The sequence below is a fragment of the Electrophorus electricus genome, chromosome 6 (genome assembly GCF_013358815.1).
Source record: "Electrophorus electricus isolate fEleEle1 chromosome 6, fEleEle1.pri, whole genome shotgun sequence".
Classification (NCBI taxonomy): Eukaryota; Metazoa; Chordata; class Actinopteri; order Gymnotiformes; family Gymnotidae; genus Electrophorus; species Electrophorus electricus.
In genome coordinates, this window is record NC_049540.1 from 4,877,504 (window position 1) to 4,899,432 (window position 21,929).

The 21,929-nt window shown below is 45.0% G+C and overlaps 1 protein-coding gene across 3 annotated transcripts in view; it reads right to left on the reverse strand.

The window, feature by feature from the left end:
• Window positions 1-3,693: 3,693 nt before the first annotated feature.
• mcama (melanoma cell adhesion molecule a) overlaps window positions 3,694-21,929 on the reverse strand; it is a 30,707-nt gene continuing 12,471 nt past the window's right edge. The window contains exons 2-16 of one of the 3 annotated variants that reach the window (XM_027015890.2): window positions 12,255-12,379; window positions 11,944-12,169; window positions 11,788-11,858; window positions 11,593-11,680; window positions 11,160-11,339; window positions 10,546-10,673; window positions 10,154-10,304; window positions 8,853-8,968; window positions 8,507-8,648; window positions 8,204-8,331; window positions 7,974-8,115; window positions 7,656-7,691; window positions 6,449-6,578; window positions 6,146-6,275; window positions 3,694-5,872 (exon numbers count right to left, since the gene is read on the reverse strand). In XM_027015890.2, coding sequence (XP_026871691.2) covers window positions 5,864-5,872; window positions 6,146-6,275; window positions 6,449-6,578; window positions 7,656-7,691; window positions 7,974-8,115; window positions 8,204-8,331; window positions 8,507-8,648; window positions 8,853-8,968; window positions 10,154-10,304; window positions 10,546-10,673; window positions 11,160-11,339; window positions 11,593-11,680; window positions 11,788-11,858; window positions 11,944-12,169; window positions 12,255-12,379 — 1,802 coding nt within the window. In that variant the 3' untranslated portion in view covers window positions 3,694-5,863. Of the gene's footprint in view, window positions 5,881-6,145; window positions 6,276-6,448; window positions 6,579-7,655; window positions 7,692-7,973; window positions 8,116-8,203; window positions 8,332-8,506; window positions 8,649-8,852; window positions 8,969-10,153; window positions 10,305-10,545; window positions 10,674-11,159; window positions 11,340-11,592; window positions 11,681-11,787; window positions 11,859-11,943; window positions 12,170-12,254; window positions 12,380-21,929 lie in introns of all 3 variants that reach the window. The other 2 variants (XM_027015891.2, XM_027015892.2) reach the window with 2 other exon arrangements.

Genomic DNA, 21,929 nt, shown 5'->3' on the forward strand with positions numbered 1-21,929 from the left:
AGAAAAATGTGTTTGCAGTTGAGATATGACCTTGATGACATGACACTATTACACAAATGACATGTGGCACCTGGCACCACAATATGACCAGTAGAAAACATTTTTCAGCCCCCCCCAGGATATAACCACCAGGATAACACCCCCCTGACCTCCTTCACAGCCACCATGAACTTCACCCGTGATAAACGTGTGTAGATGGGGACAGAAGTATCTGTCCATATCCACCTTACTCAAAATCTGAGACAAGGCAAAGTCATTACTCCCAGAGGACTGAGTTACTAACAAATCATACAATGGGGTTTTATCATCAGAAGACAGACTACTTAAAACACGCTATAATGCAGCATTGTTAAATGACTTGAAAGCGTGATGTACCATAACCTAAGTTTACCATAGCAGAGTGTATGCTTGGCCTATACTCCTTACTTTAGTTGACATATTTATGAATGATTTAATTATTACTCTACTTTATTACTTAATATTGATATCAATATTGATTAGATGGACAATTACTAACAGGAAAATGAGAATCATGGCGATAATATATTTAAGAAGACTGAAGAATTAACAAATATGTAAGACTTGATATGCAAAAATGCCAAAGTATGCAGACTTCGTCACCATGATTCTTTATTTAAAAACAAAAACAAAAGTTCAAGCTACATAAATATTACATAATCTTAAATGACATGTTTAACATATAAATGTTAAATTACAAATTATATCACTATATCTGCATTCTAGCGATACGGTCTGTCACAATTTCACAGATTGTTTATAAAATAGTTAAGTAACATAAATAATATGACAGGCTTATATAACGTCTAGGACAGCACAACCATAATTTAGTATTCTCAGTACAGAAAACCGCGCTTACCTTATGTTTCAAAGTCAGAGACTGATCAGAAGGAACAGGTGGCACCAAGCTTTTGTTCAATACTAGGATATCTTTACAAACGGGTTTGTTAAACCCGCAGCGTTTAAAATGAAACAGTAATTCGTGAAATAGTAAATTGTAAAAAGGTCAGTCAGGCTGTATAACATGTTACATGTGAATGCTAAATTGTAAATTACTGTATAGGCTGCTATTGTGGCTTAGGCTACTCATGCGATCCTGTGAAGAGCAGTCCGACTAACGGGTAACTTAGGGAAGCGAAGAAAAACCCGTTGCTCTCGTTTGCGAACATGTATGGATGTCTAATAAAATGGCAGGACAGTTGTGAACAACAAAAGCCCCATTCATTGTCACGGATTTTAAATAGTCTAAAATACACACGCTGTAGTCAAGGACGCCATTTGAGAACACAAACTGACCAAAGTCTCAAAACAACGGACACAAGACGCGCAGGTACGCCCCCTAGTGTTGTGGCAATTTCATAGCATTGATGATCAAAATAAAATGAAATAAAACCAAACCAAACATGATAAATGTTGGACTAGGCTAATGGTCACATGCGTGAATTGAGGGTAGACATAGCACAGTGCAACTGCTATATACTGTGTATTGCGTGCTGTAGTAGGAGATGTGAAAACATTCAAAATTGTAGTAAAGTGCACAAGACATTTCGGACAGAGGTCCTTTATCAGCTGTGCACCAATGAAGATGCTTTGAATGCTTTATACCATTTTCTTGAAGAACATTCCCACAGATATTCTCCTAAAACTGTCAAAATACTTCTTAACTGCTTCAGTTTTCTCTCCAAGTATTACTCACAGATAAGAGCAGTTAGTATGGATACTAAAATGTGACCATCTTATGCAACCTGTTTGTTGAGAAACATTTTGGAACAATTTCTTGTATTTACATTTATGGTATTCAGCTGATCTTGCTTTCCCTGCTAGCATCTCACATCCTGCTACTAGGTATTGGATTATCTCAGAGGTTCTTTTATAGTCGGCATCTTGGGTCTTCTCTGATCTGATACATTCCTGTTTAATTGATCTCATGCTTAATGCTTGATGTGGAGCTGCCATGATTAGTGCCTCTGCACTGTCTGTAAGTTCTGTCTTTTCAAGCCATTGGTAGGATTGTCTTATGCCGGCCACCTCTGCTACCTCTCAGTGGTACATTCCATGGAAGCACTTATTCTGCATGGCACCTTCTCTGTTTAATGTGCTCCATCTCTCATTGCTTGGATGTATTCATAGGTATTTACTGTCTCAGCCTGGAGAGTGGATCTTACACTTTGTAGGCATCTTCCCCCTTCTTCTGGCTGGCACACAGCCTTTGAATGCTGTATATTAGATAGAGTGCCCATGCATTTTGAGGAGTAATTCTGGTGTATATACTGAAACTGTCACTGTAAATATTTTATATACTATATGCCATCAAGCATTTGGAATCAGTGTTTTCACTGGGCACAGAGACCAGTGAAACAGCTGGGTAATTGCAGCTGGTTTCACCTGTAATTATCAGCAGCTTATTTATATGGCAGCTTCTATTTCAGTAGGATGCCGAAGCTCAAGCCAGAAACTGAGAGCAGGAAATAAGAGAGAGAGAGAGAGAGAGAGAGAGAGAGAGAGAGAGAGAGAGAGAGAGAGAGAGTGTGTGTGTGTGTGTGTGTGTGAGAGAGAGAGAGAGAGAGAGAGAGAGAGCCATAAACCAAGAGTGTGAGCTAGCTAGCTGTCTTAAGCAACAAGCCAGGACACAAGCTTTCCTTTTGTTTAGAATTCCAACCGAAAAGCCGAGCCTAATCGTTCCTTTTTATTATTAAAGTGAGCTCTGTGCACTACAGGGTAGGGCCATTAATAGGGTGACGTAAATGGGTCCAGAAGGCCCGAGGGAGATGTACAGCATTGAGAATGATGTTACAATAAAATTAATATCCACAATGCTTTATATATGGAAAGTGGTTATCACGTCTGAAGGCAGATACTTTGAAGAGAAATTAAATTGCATAAAATGTCAGTGAATTACTTAACATTTAATAACATTGTTTGCCCTAAAATACTTATAAATAAAAGCTAAATTTAAAAATACCTTTTGGTATCTAGATTACATTGTTTAATATATCTGCATGCGTTGTTGGTGAATAAAATCGGTAGTGTTGATAATATAACGGATGATTCCTAATTTGTAAAATTTGTAGCGTATTGTAAAACTTTGGCCTATGGTCTGTAGGAGCAATAAGCAATCAATAGAGGGCGCTCTTGCTCCTCTCTCCAGATTTGATCCGTAGCAATGACGCCAGTGCTGAGTGCTTAGTGAGATTAAATACGTTTAGCTTTTATTGTCAGATCTAAGTGAGGTACATTAAGATAATAGTGACGATATTACAGCCAGCCTGAAATGGCATACTGTGTAGACCCACATTCTTCTATATGTACAACTACCCCTTATTGTCTCAGAAATTATATAATTATATAATCTGTATAATTACAGATTTCTAACCTACTGAGCAATTAGTTTTTATAATACATTGAGATCAAGGTATTCCAGGAGCAAAGGGAATGAAAACGAGACAATAATTAAGACTGAATCATTCAGAAAATGCCATTTATAGTCAATTGTGCACCAAGGAACCTCACAGAAACAGGGACTTGCTCGAAGCCCAATTTACCTACACATCATGTACACAGGCAGAGCACATTTCCTTTCTGCTATGAGTTAAATACACTGGTACTAATAGTACTCATCTAAGAACTAAGACCTACTATTGATTCTAATTTTTTAAAGAACATCAAACAACAATATTAGTTTTAGGTGTAACACAACTTTATTTGGCATTGTTTTGCAAAAAAAAAAAAATTACAGTATATAAAAAATGCAAGCAAAAAAATATTACATAATTTACACACAAACAAAACTAGAACATAGCTACAAAAACAATAAAGAACTACACAATGAAGATAATTATGTACAATGATCCAATTTGTCCTATGGCACTACAGCTTGCCCTCTGGACATGGATGCTATGAGAAGACAGAGAGGTTTTCCTCCCTGCTATGAGAAGACAGAGAGGTTTTCCTCCCTGAGGTTTTCCAGACAGTGGTCATTGGGGACATTCGCTAATGTCTAGCATTCACTCAGAACAACAGAAACTGAAAACCAGAAAATTCAAACCCCTTTATCATGGCTGGTCCCTTTCACTTTTCTACTTTGTTAGAAAATTACTTCAAAAGGCGCGGTATTAAACAAACACACAAAATACCTAGTTATGAAATCTAGGCCTATCCTCGGTTGAGGCATGATCCAATCACAGTGGGATGGGAGTCTCCGCAAGAACGTGATCTGCGTTCCAGGAACAGCTCAGCGGGTGTGAACAGCCTGGCCGAGGCCTGCCACCACAAACAGTCTGATGAACAGCTGGAGTGTGATTGACTTCAATCTAAAGTAAACTGGCCGCTCATGCACAATATCAACACAACACATGTACAACAATGCTTTCATTCATTTGGTTAAACTACAACTTTACATGAAAACCAATGGCAGTACAAACCGGGGTCGTGAAAGAGCGTTTGGATGTTTGCATTCACTGAAGAGTGATGGTTTTCCAACAAATTAAATACAAAGGAAAAAGCCCTCCTAATATAAAGTATCTTGGCAGACAAATGCAAACCTCATCTGCACAGATCCAGAGAGAGAAAACAAGATGCATCAGCTTTTCTCTTCACCAAACACAGACACACACACAAAACATTAAAAAGAACCTTCAGTGTAACAAACATATATGTGAAGCAAACACAAGTATCCACAGGCGAGCTCTGCATCCAATCAAAGATGAGGCAGAACAAAGAGGGAGCCGTGATGACCAATCACAAACAGCTACAGTTCCCCCTGCTACGAATATTTACAAGCAGCACAAGAGCTGTGCAGTAGTTTCTATAGACGACAAAATCCAGCCTCCTCAGGCTGGTGACAGGCATGCCTTTTTTCTTTTTTCTTTTTGTGCATGTAAACTCTCCCTTTATTGGTCAACAATGTGTTATTTTGTCCCTACTTGCTGTCTGGTGCCCTTAAGAACTGAAAAAAACCATAAGCAAATCTCTCCTTTCTGAAATAATATAAATGGTTATGATAAAGCCAGAGAGGTGATGACAGCTGACAAGGTCTATCAAATAACATCTCCCTAATGGTCATGACTGGTTTAAGTGAGGTCAGTGAATCTTCTGGCACACCATAGTCCAACAGAAATTAGAAGTGTGCATCCTTACAAATGGAGAAAAATTAAACCATAAAAAAATATTTACACACAAATCAATATGCTTCTCCTGAAAGAAAAGTGCATTGCTCCCGCACTAGGGTGCTTCTGAACCGCTGAGTGACAGTGGACAGTACACAGAAATACTGTTTGTATAAGCTTATTGTTCCGTATTACGAAGATCCTCCAGATATTTCAGCTGACTGAGAAATACTCAGTATCCACAGTTATGCAGTTAGACTGTGTGGTTTGGAGAAGAAACTGATTTGTGTGTGGCTTAAAGTTTGGTTTGGTTTGGTTTTGAGTTTTTAAAAAAACCATTGTTTCCACATACTGAGAAGCACATAAAATGCTTTTCAATGGTTTCAGTAACTAAATACTATATATAGTATATACATTTTTTAAGTTGATTAAGAACATACATTGGAACATTGACATTGTATTCCTCAGTCGGTCTACAGTTATGGAAACAATGTTGGGGAAACAAAAGAAGTATTTTTAAAAATCTGGCATCGTTTGAATGAGCTCACTTTAGGTCGACATGCCAAGTCAGGAGTATTGTTGCTTGTGAAGGAGAAATACAAAGGCAGCCCTCGTTATGGGCAAAACAGCGGCCGTGGTGACAGACGTAGTCTGTGTCTGTAACCCGTGATGATAGGGGAAGTGTGACGGAGCAGAAAAGGCCTTGGCCGACGTCTCCAGCTCTCGGCCGCTCTTCCGCCTTATTTAATCTACTTTACTCCAGGAAAAAAGGAAAGGAAAAAAATCGAGAGATGAAGTTATAAAAAGTTCACACAACTCTTATCTGCCTAAGAATCTAAAATGGATTTTCATGGTAGTGTAGGCAGTACATTGTTTTCTTCTTCCTGTTGCATGTCTACCCCCCCATTACACCTCAACAACAGCCGAGAAGCTTGATCGCTTCCGTGTGGTCACAGAAATACTGAACTGACCTGATCAGAATTTTACCCGTGTGCTGTTGTACCCTCGGTTTCTAAAGTTACCTGGTCACTAGGCGGCTTCTTGTCGCCATTAACACCTTTCAGTAGTCCCGACTTCTCTGTCTTTTCTGCCTTCATCTCCATGACAATGTCACCTTTATTGGTCGTCTCCTCGGTGCTGTAGGCGTTCATGCTGTGGACATTAACATAGCCTTTAGACTACAGCATTTGTCAAAAAAAGAAATTGACAAAAATGCACTATACAAAAAAAAAAACCTATATTTTGCAATAAACAAAGATGATTTATTGACAACTGGGGCCAGTGGTTGTCTAATACCCTTTTTGTGGCGCGAGCGTTAAACTTACATCTCCTGTTTCCCGGACCGCCCGCAAGGCAGCTTGCCTTTCTTGTGCAGAAAGTAGAGAACACTCCCCAGGATGGCCAGGAAGAGAATGCTGACGATAATGATCGCGATGCTCACGCCGCTAGTATCAACTGGAAGAGTGGTGAAGGGCAGTCAGTACCAGTGCAACTGCCCAATAGCCTATTACCATGTCAGCAAGTTTCAATAACTCCAAGGAGGTCACCACAAGTGTTTTCAAGGTAACGCCAAGTTTTCTGAAAGTGAAGGTTTTCAAAAACGTTCTGCCCCTGTTGTGCTTGGTGCTGAACCAAACGCATTGTTGTGCTTTGCCTCCAGAATTTGAAAATGCTTTATTTATCGTGATATAATGGGTTAGGATGCAGTCCGGCCTAATACACACCTGTTATGTTAGCAGACTAAGACGACTGGCAGGAACATTTTTACACGTGGGCATTTCTAAGTGTCAGAGCAGGTACATTTTAGAAAATTTATGCTGTTTCATATTTATTACTGTAGAAATATTTCCCAAATGAAACAGTTAATGGGCAAGAACAATGAAACAAATGCCTGTTGAGTTTTACTCCTCCTGCGAGACAGATAATGCAAAATAAGTGAGACTACATTTCATTTTCCCAAGGCATGGGCAATAAATGCTATGTATAAACAAAAGCGTTAGACACCCAAACAATCGTCTGGGAATGAATTTTATGGGCTAAGTCCCTTCAAGGAAACGATGCTATCGCAACCGTATAGCACAACAGCTACACGCTGTGGTTTCCCTGGTCTGCAGTTTCGAACCGTATTTATTTATATATTCAAAGAATGCTAATTATACATTCATCTTGGGGGAAAAACATTTGATGTGAGGATGTGTTTTCCTAAGCAAAGTCTGCCGTGATATTATAAGGCTCTGTTTTTTCTGTATGACTTTTCTTCACACAGAATTTTAAATATGCCCAGGGGGCTGGTGAGGGAAGCCAATCTAACTTCTGAGGTACTTCCACCATGCAAACCCCCCCCAACCAAAACACACACACACACACACACACACACACACACACACACACACACACACAAAAGTGCATGCATTATTCATGAGCATCAGCTGATCTCTCACTCATTGCACAGGGCAGATGGGTTTCGGGAGACAAACGAAAGTTCAGGTTTGCGCTGAGGAACTACGGACAGAAACTGTGAGACATGATCACCTGCAGAACTCCGGGGTGCAGAGGGCACAATGGGAACTGCGGAGAGACACAAAGAGGGATGCTTACACTCTGCACACTGTGCAGAATATGGAACACTCGCTTTTGTTTCGTTTTGATCATAACGTTTCTGCACTGAGCCAATCCAAACTAAATAACCAGCACTGACTTTTTTGGCCTTACTTATGAAATTTGTTCTCAATATAAATTGCAAATTTCCATTAGATCATGTTGTTTCAATGAATTAAACACATGTTCCATGCTTTAACTGTCCTCAAGAATGTAGCAGAGCTATAGATGTGCGGAAGCGGAGAAACATACTGCTTGTGATGGTGTAAGTCTTGGTCTCCAGTCCCATGCTGTTCGTCGCGTTGCAGGTGACCAGGGTGTCTGTAGTCACTTTAAGGGTCATGACGCTTTGAATGGAGTCCTCCACCTCCCTTTTCGGGAACTCGCGCCAGTTCTGACAACACAAGCTAAAGTGAATGGCCCGTGCCCAGGCGTCCAGGTCAGCGTGTTTAACAGGCGCAGGGGTGCCGCGCGGCTCTTACGGGGCTGCCGACGACGCTCCATGTGATGACAGGTTTTGGGTGACCTCTGGCTTCGCAGGTCAGGTTCACCCACTTGCCCATCCTTTCCATCATGGTCACGTCCTCTGTGTCTCTCAGCTCAGGTGCGCCTGAATGAAGAGGCCAACAAAAAAAAAGAAAATGAAAGAAATACGTTTATTTATTGGTATGTTGAAACTATATGCAGTACCAGTACTGACAGGGCTAACAGCAAATGGCGTGAAGTGCCTCCCCACGTAACCCGTGGCGCTTGGTTAGAGCGAGAAGCTCGTGTGCCGAGCTTACCCTGCACGATGATGTGGACCGAGCCGCTGGTGTACAGACCCGGCAGGGACAGGATTGTCACCTCACAGTCGTAGTGTCCTGCTGTGGCAAACGTAGCGTCCCGCAGCTGCAGCGTGTGTCCCTTTCCGACCTCCACGCCGTCCTGAATACACATCCCCACAGCAAGCACAGAAACGCAGCCAGAATAGATGATTATCATTCACTTCCCATATAATTAAAGCACAAAAGAAAGAAGCAATATTGCATTATTTCAGACACGATCCCTGGCATGCATAACCTATGAGCACTGAACACAGTTATTTCTGAACGTGGATGCATAATTGTCGGTTGAGATGTAGGAGTGTACCTTCAGCCACACCGTAGTTGTTTCTAGGGAGGAAAGGGCATTACATGTGGCTGCCAGACTCTCTCCTTTCAGCATCACTTCAGAGTCCTTGGGTACCACCACTGCTGGGTCTAGATCTGTGCACACACACACATACACACACACACACACACACATACACACACACACACACACATACACACACACACACACATACACACACACACATACACACACACACACACATACACACACACACACACACACACACACACACACATACACACACACACACACACACATACACACACACACACATACACACATACACACACACACACACACACACACACACACACATACACACACACACACACACACACACACACACATACACACACACACACACACAATCATGTACTAAAATCCTTGTCCTGTCTGTGAATTATTACCGTCTGCCTTATTAAGTGTGTCAACGTTCTTTAAACTTTCTTTACCAGACAACACATTTGTAAGAACTGCATATCATTCTTAACATAAGCACACCTTACTCCTAAATGCTAGCACTGTTAGTAATGCCATAGCCCGCAGGCACAAACCACTGAAGTAACGCACCACCCTGTGGACATGATACCCATTTTAGAAACTCCAGGTCTACCTGGTTTTTCTCTATGGGAAAAAAAAAATGAATAGCATTTTTGCAAATTCCCTCACATCACCATGTGATGAGTAAAAATGTTTAAATCCAATATGTTTTGTCCTAAAAACTTTCTTCTCACAAATGTCACTGGATTCTCGGAAGATCTTTGAGCTGCTGAAATATGAATATTGCTACGTCCAAACCAAACCAAACTTTCTGCATGATAAAATGAAGTCAATAAGCAATAGCAAGTTTCGTTTTAGAATTTAACAACCTCATAATTCAAACTACTTAGTGATATTTAGGAGAAGAATGCTTGCAGGACAATGCATATTGGATCTGGGACATGCTTAAGAGTATGTGAAAGAGGCAATTTTGAAAACTCTATTAGTTTTCCTCATTGACAAAAAACCTTTCGATCCGGAGTACCTCATGTGGATATAAGAACATGGTGCAGAGGACAGAATGACACAAAGACTTCAGCGGTCTGTTCATTCTGATCTCATCTGGTTCCAGCAGTACTTCCAGTTCCGCTAACAAAATACGAGGTCTGATTAGCGGAGTCGGGTATCGGCCATGGATTTGGAACGAGTGTCAAGTGATGTCGAGCGGGCCCGAGCGGTACCAAGCTGTACCGAGCTATACCGAGCAGTACCAAGCGAACAGTGCTCCAGCTACTTACAGTGCACGGTGAGCTGTACACTGCCCACCACTTCTTTGTCGCTGACAGCGTCCAGGTCCAGGGGGTGGCAGTTGTACACCCCACTGTCGCCACGGGTGACCTCCTTGAGGAGCAACACGCCCCTGTCACTCTCAGTCTTCACCTCCGGTTGCTGTGGAGATACACGGGCCACATCACAGACCATAACATGTGTGGACAAGCCCTTTCTCCATTATTACTTGAAAGCTATCCAAGTGGACTCCAAAGTAACTCAGTGGTGGACAGGTAGTGTAGAAGTTAGTGTACAGATGTAACATGGATCTCCAGAGCCAGAGAAGGGACCAGGCCTGTGAACATTACTGCTGAATTGTGTGAAGCTAAAGAAAGAAGGAAAGTAGAAGAGGCATTCTCACTTGTTCTCGAGTGAAAATGATGGGTGGAGGGGGGTTGCCGTCACCCTGGCAACGGATCGCCACTGTGTCCCCCTCTTTAACTAGCCCCTCGTGCGGTTCCCTCCACATCTTGACATTGGTCGTGGGGTCTTGGGGGGGCAAAAAAATGTTTAAAAAAAGAAAAGAAAAAATAAAAGCAGGCCGTAAATGGCGTGGCAGTCACATGTTACCAGGGTAGCGCGGGTTCAGCGCTGCCAGTCAGTCAGGAATTCATTTTTGCTAGAAAAAAGGGTTCTTTGAATTTCCGAGTGGGGCTATGTCAAAAAGTACAATGGTACATGTCAGTTTAAGCACGGCATGGCATGATATTTATTTTTTCAAGATTATATTTCAGTATAAGAATTTTAATGCTCTAGTGTCTAAAACACCACGTGTTAACTTAAAATGTCAATTATTAGACTGTAATGGAAAGGATTTTTGCTCTTGCTGTATTATGTGGTGTTTTGGTCAAATGCATTTCTGTCTTAGCCCTTGGCAAAGCTCTCTGCCTCCATGAGGATACCCAGGGCAGCTCTCTGAGTTGGGGGAAGGTGTGAATAGAGATGGGGGGGTCAGGGGAAGATGCGGGGACTCACAGTGCACGGTGACGTTGACACCTCTCGACCTGGCCCAGAGTATGGCACCAGGGACGTGGTAGTGGACCTCGCAGGAGAAGATCGAGTCCTGGTCCTCACGCTCTACCTTGTACTGGAGCTCACTCTGCACCGCATACAGCCCGCTTAAGTCCATGGTTACCAGGGTAACCACGTTCACCCCTGGGGTAACACACACACACACATGCACGCGCACACACACACACACACACACACACACACACACACACACACACACACACGAGTACAAATTTTAACTAACAGATAAGCAGGAACAAGCCGAACTCTCTGTAATGATTAAGCCTGTAATTAGATTTAAAAAAGTTTTAAAAAACCTTTAAAAATCAGTTGAGGTTCTTAAAAGTTCTTACAAGTTTCCTAAATTTATTAGTCATGGATTGAAGACGACACTTACGGCCTTTTTCGGGGTGCAGGGGTTTATTGTTGCGATACCAGGTGATATTTGGCTTGGGGAAGCCTTCTCTCGCTTCACAAGTGGCGATCTAACAAAGATTGGAGACATCTCTTCACAAACCTGTCAAACTACAGAGAACATCTGAAGACCACTCAGCTAAAGCCAGGAATCAGACAGCCAGAGACCGACACAGACCTTTGATGGTAGGGCATTTTTCACCGAAACTCCGGAGTGGACAGCTTCAATCACAGGCTGCTCAGGAGGGTCTACCAAAAACAAAATGGAGAAAACCAAAATCATTTCTCCCGAATCACATTCTGATGTATACAGTTAGAGGAAGCGCAGGCTTACCGAACACCTTTAGGTGGGTCCTGTTCTCTCCATTGCCAGCGGCCAGACCATTGACCTGGCAGAAGAACTCCCTCTCGTCGGACAGTTTGACATCCATGATGATCAGGTTCTCGCCGTCACTGTCCCCTGCCACGCTGATGCGGTCAGTGTACATCGTGTTCTCATCCACCTTCTGCACGGTGAGGTCACTGTAGGAGATTCTCACTCGCCTTCCTTCAGGAGTACGCTGAGGTTCATGGGAAATGTAGTTCGGTACACAAAATGCTGACCCGGCAGTTGAAATTTAAATTAGGAAAGAAAAGTGGACATACCACAAACCACTGCACCATCACCATGCTGGGGTCTTGAGTGAAACTGTACTGGCAGCGGATCACTGCGGAGTCTCCCTTATAAACTTCAACCACATCCTCCATGTTCAGCACCACCTGGGCCGCGACTGCAAACAAGAGGAAGCAATTTCACCTTCTGTCCATTGAGCAGAAACAAAGCGCAGGGGCCCGACTGATGGTATCTGAGCTGCACTCACCTCTCACTCATCTAAACTGACTTTGTGATGTACGGAAACAACCTACTGCGGTCTGAAAGGTGGACGGGCACGGAACCGTCCAGCATTTTTCGCGACCACCTTCCCTGCATTGCCATGAGCCCAGTCATGATGTAATCACCGACGGCCATCTGGTGTCTGAGGGCAGGTCTTTTGCTGAGCCCGGCCGCTCTCGAGTCGGCCGCGAGTGCACGGGGTCTCGCGGGACCAGCCATGCGAGCTGAGGAATGCAGCAGGCCATGGACCAGTGGGCCAGAGAGTCAGTGGAGTCGCCAACCCCCAGTGAGCTGACAGAGGACCACTCCTGCTTATACCAGGGGAAACGTCCCCGAAATGTTGCCACGAAGTGCAGTGAACAACAACTGACTGTCTGTGTGAAGGGTTTTGGGATGTCAGCTATGTAACCAAACACAGTATGTTCATGCTCAGTCTCTCTAGGGTCTTGTGGATGGATTTTTTTCAGTGCCACCAGCAAAGGTTTCCTCAAATTCACACGCTTCTGACTTGAATGGTTCATTGTAGCGAATGATCTGATAACATTTCCACCAAATACTATACATGACTGTAGATTATGAGTGGATGTGGCCAGAGATTACATCATGTCTGCCTGTCAGTGAGAAAAGAAAAAACGAAAACATCCCATGTGGTTATGTGCAAAGTACAAACACAGAGACTTTTATGTCCTGGTGAAAAATTCCATGTAAACCAGCTGATGCACATCCAGATAGCCTATTGTGTGTAATCAGAGGTGTTTTCAGACACTTCGGCAGTCAGAGCACGGCCCTCCTGTGGAATGTGTGCTTCGCGAACTTGCCGACTGCCATCACCCGTGACTGATAACACTCCGCCTCGAGCCCAAGGTTGGGCCGGAACCGGACCAGCCAGCCAGGGATTGCTGGATTGTGGCGACTCCACGGGCGCTCTGTCCTTCCAGCTCCTCTTTCACTGCCCAAACCCCTCACCCAAGCTGGTCTATGAGCGCCTCTGCCCGCCCCGGCTTATGCTCTCCTGTGCTCTCCCACACCAGCTCTCTGCTTCTCTCCCCCTTCCAGCATGGGGAAAACAGGCCTATGCTGGAAGGCCCCTGCTTCTTTTAAATTGGAAACATCTGGAAAATGGGGGCACAGGACCTGGGTGCCGGGGAGACGGGGATATTATGGGATTTCCACATCTGTGGCAAGAGACGGCAGAAGAGAAGGGCGGGGAGAAGACTCACTGGCCAGGGTTCAGGAGGTGAAACTCCTGTACGACAGCCTCATCACTCTACTTCCTTGGCTGCCTACCCTCTGAAGGTCAGCAGCAAGCTACTGCTGGAACGGGGGAGGGGAGTCGGGACAGGGTCTGAACACGCTGCGTTACAAATGGGTTGGATGGGTTGGCCCCACCACTCGCCTAGTTATCCACCATTGCTTAGTTTTACTGTAGACTAGCAAATATTTCAGGACATTCCTAAATGCTAATAAAGCCAAGCTTTAAATAACTGGATCTGTAATCTTCAGTTTATTAAAATAAACATTAAAAATGTGTCACTCCATACATCTTAAAACTGTGCATGTGGTTTAAAATACTCATGCACACACGCACACGCACACACACACACACACACACACACACACACACACTCATTATCACATCCTGCTGGTCCCATTCTCCATTCACTAGTCATGGTCATTGCCTGTTCCTCTCCCACACCCTCTCTCTTGCACTCCATACCTGACATGGAGCAAACATCCAGCTCATTATGAAGCAACCAGACCCTACTTCTTCCTCATCGCGCCCAGCTAAGAGCAGGGAGTCCCCTACGCTGCGTCCACCCAACCATAACCTCGAGAAGCACACCCATTGTCCAGACACCTGGGGAGCCCTAAGCCCTCTGTCACTCCACTGTCTCACCCTTCCCACAGATGACCTAGCATCGACAGCTAGCGCGCTAAATACATCTTGGTTCTGAGCCCTCAGATAAGGTTGCCAGACGCTGAGGTAGTAACCGAGCTTGCTGTTGCCATTGAAACATTCTGAGACTGTGCTGGCTGTGAAGCTGACAGAATGAGGGGTTTTTTCTTCCCTTTGCTATCTGAAGTTGTTGGCTAATCGGATTAGCAGAGGTACAGAATATCTTGTCAGTGAAGGGATTTGAGACTAAGGTGGACATGACCTGTCTTATCTCAGAGAGAGCAAAAGACAGAAAGAAAAGGAGGGGTGAAAGAGACAAAGAGAGAGGCCCTGAGAATCAGAGAGAGTGAAGGACAGACAGAGAGACAGAGAGCATACTTGGGACTCATGAACAACATATCGCTATGCTGCATTATTAACAGCAAGGGTAGCTAGCTGAGGCTTGCCATGGCTGTCTTTTAAAAACCACTAGGGAATATTTCCACGTGTTGACAGGATGAAAGGCGCATGGAAGCCCAAAACCACAGTGCGTGCGCACTCGTGCGTGCGCATGAGTGTGTGTGCGTCTGTGGGTGCGTGAGGAGGGGAGGGGGTGGTTTCTGGGTGTTGATAACAGAAACACAGTCTGTTCTAAGCTCACATAACGTTGCATCGAAACAATTCAGCTCCTGGCCCATTGGATACTAAACCACAAAACATTAGCTAAGGGACAAGCCCCTCTACTATACTGTATACAGCATCTCACTGGCCTCCTAATAGGCAGACGATAAGGGCTTCTCATGAAGGAGCTAATCACAACAGTGGACTGGGGTGCGTTCGCCAACAAAGCAGATGAGCTACTGATTCATCCGAGCACCAATTAGATCTCCAGCTGTTCCTTGTCCTCCCAAGCCAACCCAAACTCTTGGCGGGGGCTACACACACACACACACACACACACACACACACACACACACACACACACACACACACACACACACACACACACACACACACACACACACACACACACACATATATATATACACAAACACTAACAAGACCAGTTTACTCACACCCTGTCCTGGGAAAAGCCGTCAGGCTCTCAACATGGTGCCTTCCGTCTCTGGGGCCCCACCTTGGCTCTAAAGAGCCAAGTCAGACCTCCCAAGCAGATCCCATCAATCATGGGGTATCACTGAACCCTGAACCCAGTCAATGTGTTTGAAAGTGGGGTCATCCCTGTGTGCCTATAGATAACTAACCTACTAAAGCATGCAATGATCATGAATTGTTTCTTTGTCAATAGCCAGCGTTTGATCTGGTCCTTGAAGAAATACGTTTGATAATCTATTCATTCAGGTGTTAAGGAAGTCTCTCTGTGACTAGATTTTGTGAGCTACTCAAGACAAAACTGAGAGCACTTGCATGTGTGATGTGTGTAACAGTCTCTGACAGGGAGGGAATTACCTGAAATGGCTTGCACACCTGAGATCAAAGGCAGCAGAGGGCCACTGTGTACAGACACACACACACAAAGTAAAGCCTTCTGTTCTCCATAACTCATTCGCATGCACTTCCCCAGTACCATGAAAAGCAACATTAGGTGTCACACATGTACACTGAGACAAACTCATATGGACAAATCTACACAGACATACACGCATACAGTCACAATTAAGGAGAGGAGCCCTCTGTGATCCTGACGTTCTGTCTGATCTGCCTTGTCTTTGAGAATTAGGCACTGGCACAAATCCCTCATCCCACAGACAGCCATTCAGGCAGGGAGACCATGTCTGCTGTCCCCGCCCCACCCCCACCCACCCCACCCAGTGAGACAACATCAAACATGCAAATCCCTCAAAGTGTCCATTCGCCAAGCCTGAGCATGGCTCTGCAGAATGGTGGACCACTTCACAGTCCTCACACAGACATTACACACACGCGCGTTCTAAACACTCGTCCACACCCTCGGGCAAACGACAAAACCCACAGCGGTCGTCCCCTCACACACTTCGCAGGCAATGCGGCGGAGGGTCTGCTTGTGTTACCAGATCCGATTACAAAGCGCATTACAAAGAGGCTCCAATGACGAGATGCAATGTAATATGTTACAAGCTGAACTCGAATGAAGCTTTGTCCTTCACTCGACATGTAAATATGAATATTAACTTGACATGTTTACCTTAATCTGCATGCCCATCTCTAAACTCATTATATGTCATTATATACACCAATCCATGAGGGGCTTTATTTATTTATTGGTTGTCATGTCAAGTAAACAGATGTTGAGCTTGTCGTGTGTGTGTGTGTGTGTGTGTGTGTGTGTGTGTGTGTGTTTGGGGGGGGGGGGTTAAGTGTAATTACTCTCGATAGGTTACTGATCTTTTGTCCTCCAGGTGAATACTTTGCTGGTCTGTCATGGCCACAGCCCCTCCTCCTCCTCCTGAGGTTTCATTCACCGAGAACGCGTGAAGACACAGCAGCCACGTCAAGAGCTCGCAGCAGGTCCGCCGAAAACGCATAACCGAGCACTCGAATGCAGCTATGGCGACTGAAAGGTAGAGCGCAGTGTGCTGTGCTGCGGGGAGTTTCTTGCTATGGATTGCGCTGTGAGGTGAAGGCTGAATTGGGCTAACATGAATCGGGCTGGGCACCTCCGGGATGCCGTTCAGCAACACTGCACCATGGTGAATCATAAACGGATTCATCAGAGGAGCGGAGGCCCGGCCCAAGAGGCCAATCAAAGGCGAATTAGCATTACAAAGCGACGCAATCAGAAAAGCCCGAGGGTGAATAAAATAATGATGGGCCCATAACAGGCTTCTGATTAGCCAAGGCAATGGTATTTGCCTAATGGGGCAATGGGGTGAAATACCACAACTTCGTTAATGCGGTGTACTTCCTCTCAAGGAATGTGAAGAGGTTCCGTTGTGTTTTCTGTGACACGGAAAGGGGAGATGGAATTAATGGTCTAGAAACACAGAGAAACAACCGAGAAAGACAATCAAGTATACAACGAGTTTACTTAACATTTTATGCTTGTAATATTTGGCATATTCCCATGTAGAAAATGGTATCTTTTCAAGGCCGCCCTGCTTGTCATGTGTAATGCTGTCATGCCATGGGCCTTTAGCACAATAAATAGCAGTCATCCCAAAACAGCCATCTGAGCACCAAGGTGAATGGGATGTTATCTCAGCTTCAAAGCCCACACCAAGGAGGGCAAGCTCGGCTGACATTAAGTGGAGAAGGTCAGGTCTAGAGCCAGGCCTTGGCCGATACCTTTGACAGCTTTTCTGCTCTTGCTGTTATTACAGCACTGGAAATGACGTCCCTTCACACACACACACACCCCCAAGCTCTTGATATGAGCTGGTTCAGACAAAAGACCCCCTTGTTTGAAGGGGGAGCGGAATGATGGATTAGCTGGAGAGAGAGAGAGAGAGAGAGAGAGAGGGGAAGAGGCACGCGAGGAACGTTTTACCAGGAGCAGCGGTGCCTTCAAAAATAATGGAGTCCTCTCTACACTACATACTCTCACCCTGGGGTGTGTGTGTGGTGGTGGGGGGGGGTGTTCGGCTTGTACCCTGGCCGTATATTTTACTGAGACTCCAGCGTGTTTCATGCCATTGCTTTCATCGCTTGGATCTTTCATACTGAAACTGAATTAAACTGAAAGTGGCTTAGAGGAAAGGAAAAAATCATTGGGGGTGTGGACTAGCCAATCACTGTGCTCCACTTCGGTAACAGTGCTGGCGCAGCACCACCGCCCAAGGTCCCACGATGCCAAGCGTGCGTTCCGGACCACGCCCTCCTCATCGGTGCTCGAATCTTGACAAGCTCATGAACAAAGGCTCAACCCAGCAGCCCACCATGCCTTTCATCGCATCTGTCAAGAGGGCCTGGGTGGAGGCAGAGGTGTGGGTGGGGCCGTACCCATGCCATGCCCAGGTGGGGGTCCCAGCAGTGCGCAGCCCCCCTGCAGTGTGGCCCTGGAGCCCTCAAAGAGAATAGCCAAGTGATCACAGGTGTGCACCGTCTCTAACGAGGCTAGCGGTGTGATACATGCGCCAGCGGGCTCCTCCCACTCGAGTCCCTGGCAGACCCTTGGATGGGCTAATGAGAGCTCTCCTGCTCCCTCAGCACCAAGCTCTCATTTCCATTAGACTTTTATGGAGCTGTGTTAGCCCGGGCAGTAACGCGACGCAGGGCAGCGGGTGCTTCTTTGGTCGTGGAAGGGTTTTGATCACGGTTGGAGTGTGGGGTGCGAAACATCACACCATCAGGGAAGATCTAGTAGTCACTGGTGAGCATGAACGGCAAGAGAGGGCTATTGATACTGCTGCAACAAAGACAGCAGGAACTGAAGGGATTATGAAGTTTTCGCTCCTGTGGCGTGCGGTAAAAACCACTCCGTTCTCCGACGACACCTGGTCCGCCTGGCGCCCACGCCAGCTATGAGCTGTGAACTTCTGTCCCCCTCGAGTGCTGCAAACACATATGCTTCCAGAGATTGGAGGCCCCCAGCTGTATCCACAACAAACCGTGTTTCTCGTTACAACATGGGCTTAACTGCAGGTAGTATAAACACCAGTTCTGTCCAAAAACATAAAGCACCACCCCCAGTTCTGCTACCCTGTCTTGGCAAAATCAGGCAGTGTCATTGTGCTTTTTTGGAAAACAACCTCGAGAAAAAAAATTTAAGTCACACTGTTTACTGAACCTCTTTAATGTTCAGTCTGAGCACATGGGCATATCAGAGGAACTCCTCAGAGGGTAATAACATCAACAGCACTTGACTTGTTAAACAGACTCAGAACGAAGAGAGAAGACCTTGAGAGGAGCTTCTGTTCTGGCTGCCTGTTCCTCCCCAGAGGAAACTGCAGCAGAACTGTTGTAGAGTGGTCTGCAATGGGGTTTTTAATGACTGGGATTCGAAAAAGGCTCACGCGGCTTCAAACAACAGGACTGCCTGTCCGATCCCCACATAAAGGGCAGGCACAGCTGGGGAGGGGACAGCCCCCCCCCGTTCACACCTGTTCCTGGAGCAGCCTCTCTGGTGATTTGTGGGCTCGGCTAGGGCCTGGCGGGAAAGCAAGAGGGTCATGGCGGAGAGTGGGGCTGGGGTCGTTGGGGGCGGGGTCGCATTTTATAAGCGACAAGCACAAATCCCTTTGTTTCCAACCATGTCCCGAGAAAAGTGGAGGCTTCTTCTCGGCAGCCGCCCACAAACTCAGACACAGGTCCCGATCACAACACTCCAAGAGCACCAAATCCGGAACGCTCTGAGGTGCATGCTGGGAGAAGTGCAGCAGGTGTCTGAGGTCATAGGTCATTGGGAACTGCTGTGGTTTGGCCACTGCTCAGCTCTGCAGTTTCTCATTTGGCATGCATTCTGTTTAAATCCACGCAGATGTAAACTGAAGGAGAAATCCTTGGTGTTTTATGAAGAAATCATTCAGATTGTTAAAGAATCAATACTAACAATCAAATTTATTTCTAGGTATGGTGTATATAAAAATAAATAAGAATAAATTTGTAATTATATATTCTTCTTCAGTTTTTACCCAAATTCTACATTACTTAAAAATTCAATAACAGGTAGAACAAGATTTTTCTCTCATTTTTCTCATTGATGTTTCAGGCTTTCAGTTTCCATGTAATCACCAAGAACAAACCCAAGGAAGATGAATGTTAATTTTAAATAAACAGAGAGAGAGAGGACAAAAGAAAAAAAGAATGAGGCCAGTTTGTATCCTGCATTTCTTTTCTGAACAGGAAGCAACCAAGTGCAGTGGACGTTCTGACAGGGTGTTTTTGATAGGGTGTCCAAACTGCGATTGTCTCTTCGGCCAGCTTAACAATCGCTCGGGACAACCTGCCAGACATACTTTGATACACAAGTGATCTTTTAACAGGGTCTAATATTGAGTAAGAGAAGGAGGGGCCCTTGATCTTTAAGTATCTCTTTGAAACCTTGAGTTCAAAGATAAAGACCAATTGCCTTCATCTATGGGCCAAGGCGACCCTAAAGGAAAACACTGAATTAGCTGTCATCGCAGGCTGAAAATCCCTTTGTTCAAGCCCAAAAGCCAAACAATAAAATTAGTATGATATCTACTATTATTATCAATGACGTGTGACGGAAATGTGACACCACTGACTTTGATTATATCCATCTCCATTCTTCTTGGTACAGCAGAATCACAGGGATTGCCTGTGCAAAGATTTTCTCTGACATTTGTCCAGGTTTTCATAGATACACAGGGATTTTTGCCTTTAACAAAGATCCGGTATAATGAGGTTAGGATCCTGTAATGCTAAAGCGCTCTGCCATGGTACTTGAGCTGTGGATGCTGTGAATTCTGCTCATACACTGAAATTTATGTTATAGAGGCTCCTTAAAAAATACCCATAGAGAGATCCAGCAGAAAGGCCTGTGCCGATCACAGCCTTTCCTGTGAGAGGCAAAATCTGGTGGACGCCTCGTCAAAGAAGCCTTCCTGTGAAGTCCCGCCAGTTCATTTAGGCTCCATCACTCCCAGCGAGGACGGCCCCTGCCACCCTGCTCTACTGGAGCGCATCCAGAATGCTGTTTGGGAATCCACTGGAAAGTTGAAGACAGGCTTTTTTTTTTCTGCCCCCCTCAGAAATCAGCTCACTCTTTCCTGAGACTTTTGGATTCTGAATGTCACCTGGACCTCCCACTTGTGATTCGGCTTGGTCTGGTGTATTGCTGGAGCAAAGAATGCCATTGGCTTACTGAAAGGGGTTAAATATTGGCTTGATTGAGCCTGTCATTAAAATAGGGCTCCTTACGCAGCGCTGTTTTGCTTCTGTGTGTAGGAAAAAATTAAACTATCCCTGCTTAAGAAATTATTAACAGTGAGGAGATTGCAAGGAAGTAGATAAGTAGAATGAATCTAAAATGAGAGAGAAATGACGCAACAGCTCCTGCCACAAGTCAAACCCCTCGTCACACAGTATTAGGAACTCCATCCATGAAGCACTTCCATCCATAGGCGCTAGATAAGAGGATTTTGGATAGGAGACAGTTCTGGGCAGCTATTTGAGTACTTAGCTCAGGGGTAAGAAAGGAGGGCATTGGAATAACCATATAATGGCACTGCTCTCTGAAATGAGTTTAGCCCGTGTCCCACTTGTCATGGACTTTCCCTGTTTTCCTCATCTCTCCCATGCAGTGTGTTTACGGTATCTCTGCCTGTCAATATCAGAGTTCCTGCCGGAGCAGATGCCAGTCGGTTGGGGATAGGGCAGACCTGCTGTGATGTAGCTCCTCCCACCCTGCAGGAAGGGCTGCTGAGTCATCTTTTTGAAATTATTAAACCTGTTGCCTTTCTATATAAATATATAGCACACAGGAAGCAATTTACTGGCTAAAGTGATTATACTGAGCTGTCCTCTGGCCTCTGTATGTCACAGAATTTACAGTTCCACCTCTTCTTCACTCTGTTTTACTAAATACTTCAGGACCTGCAGAAGCTGACAAGAAAATAGTAGAGTAGCATGCTAACACCTCACCTCTACTGATGGGGCTGAGCATATG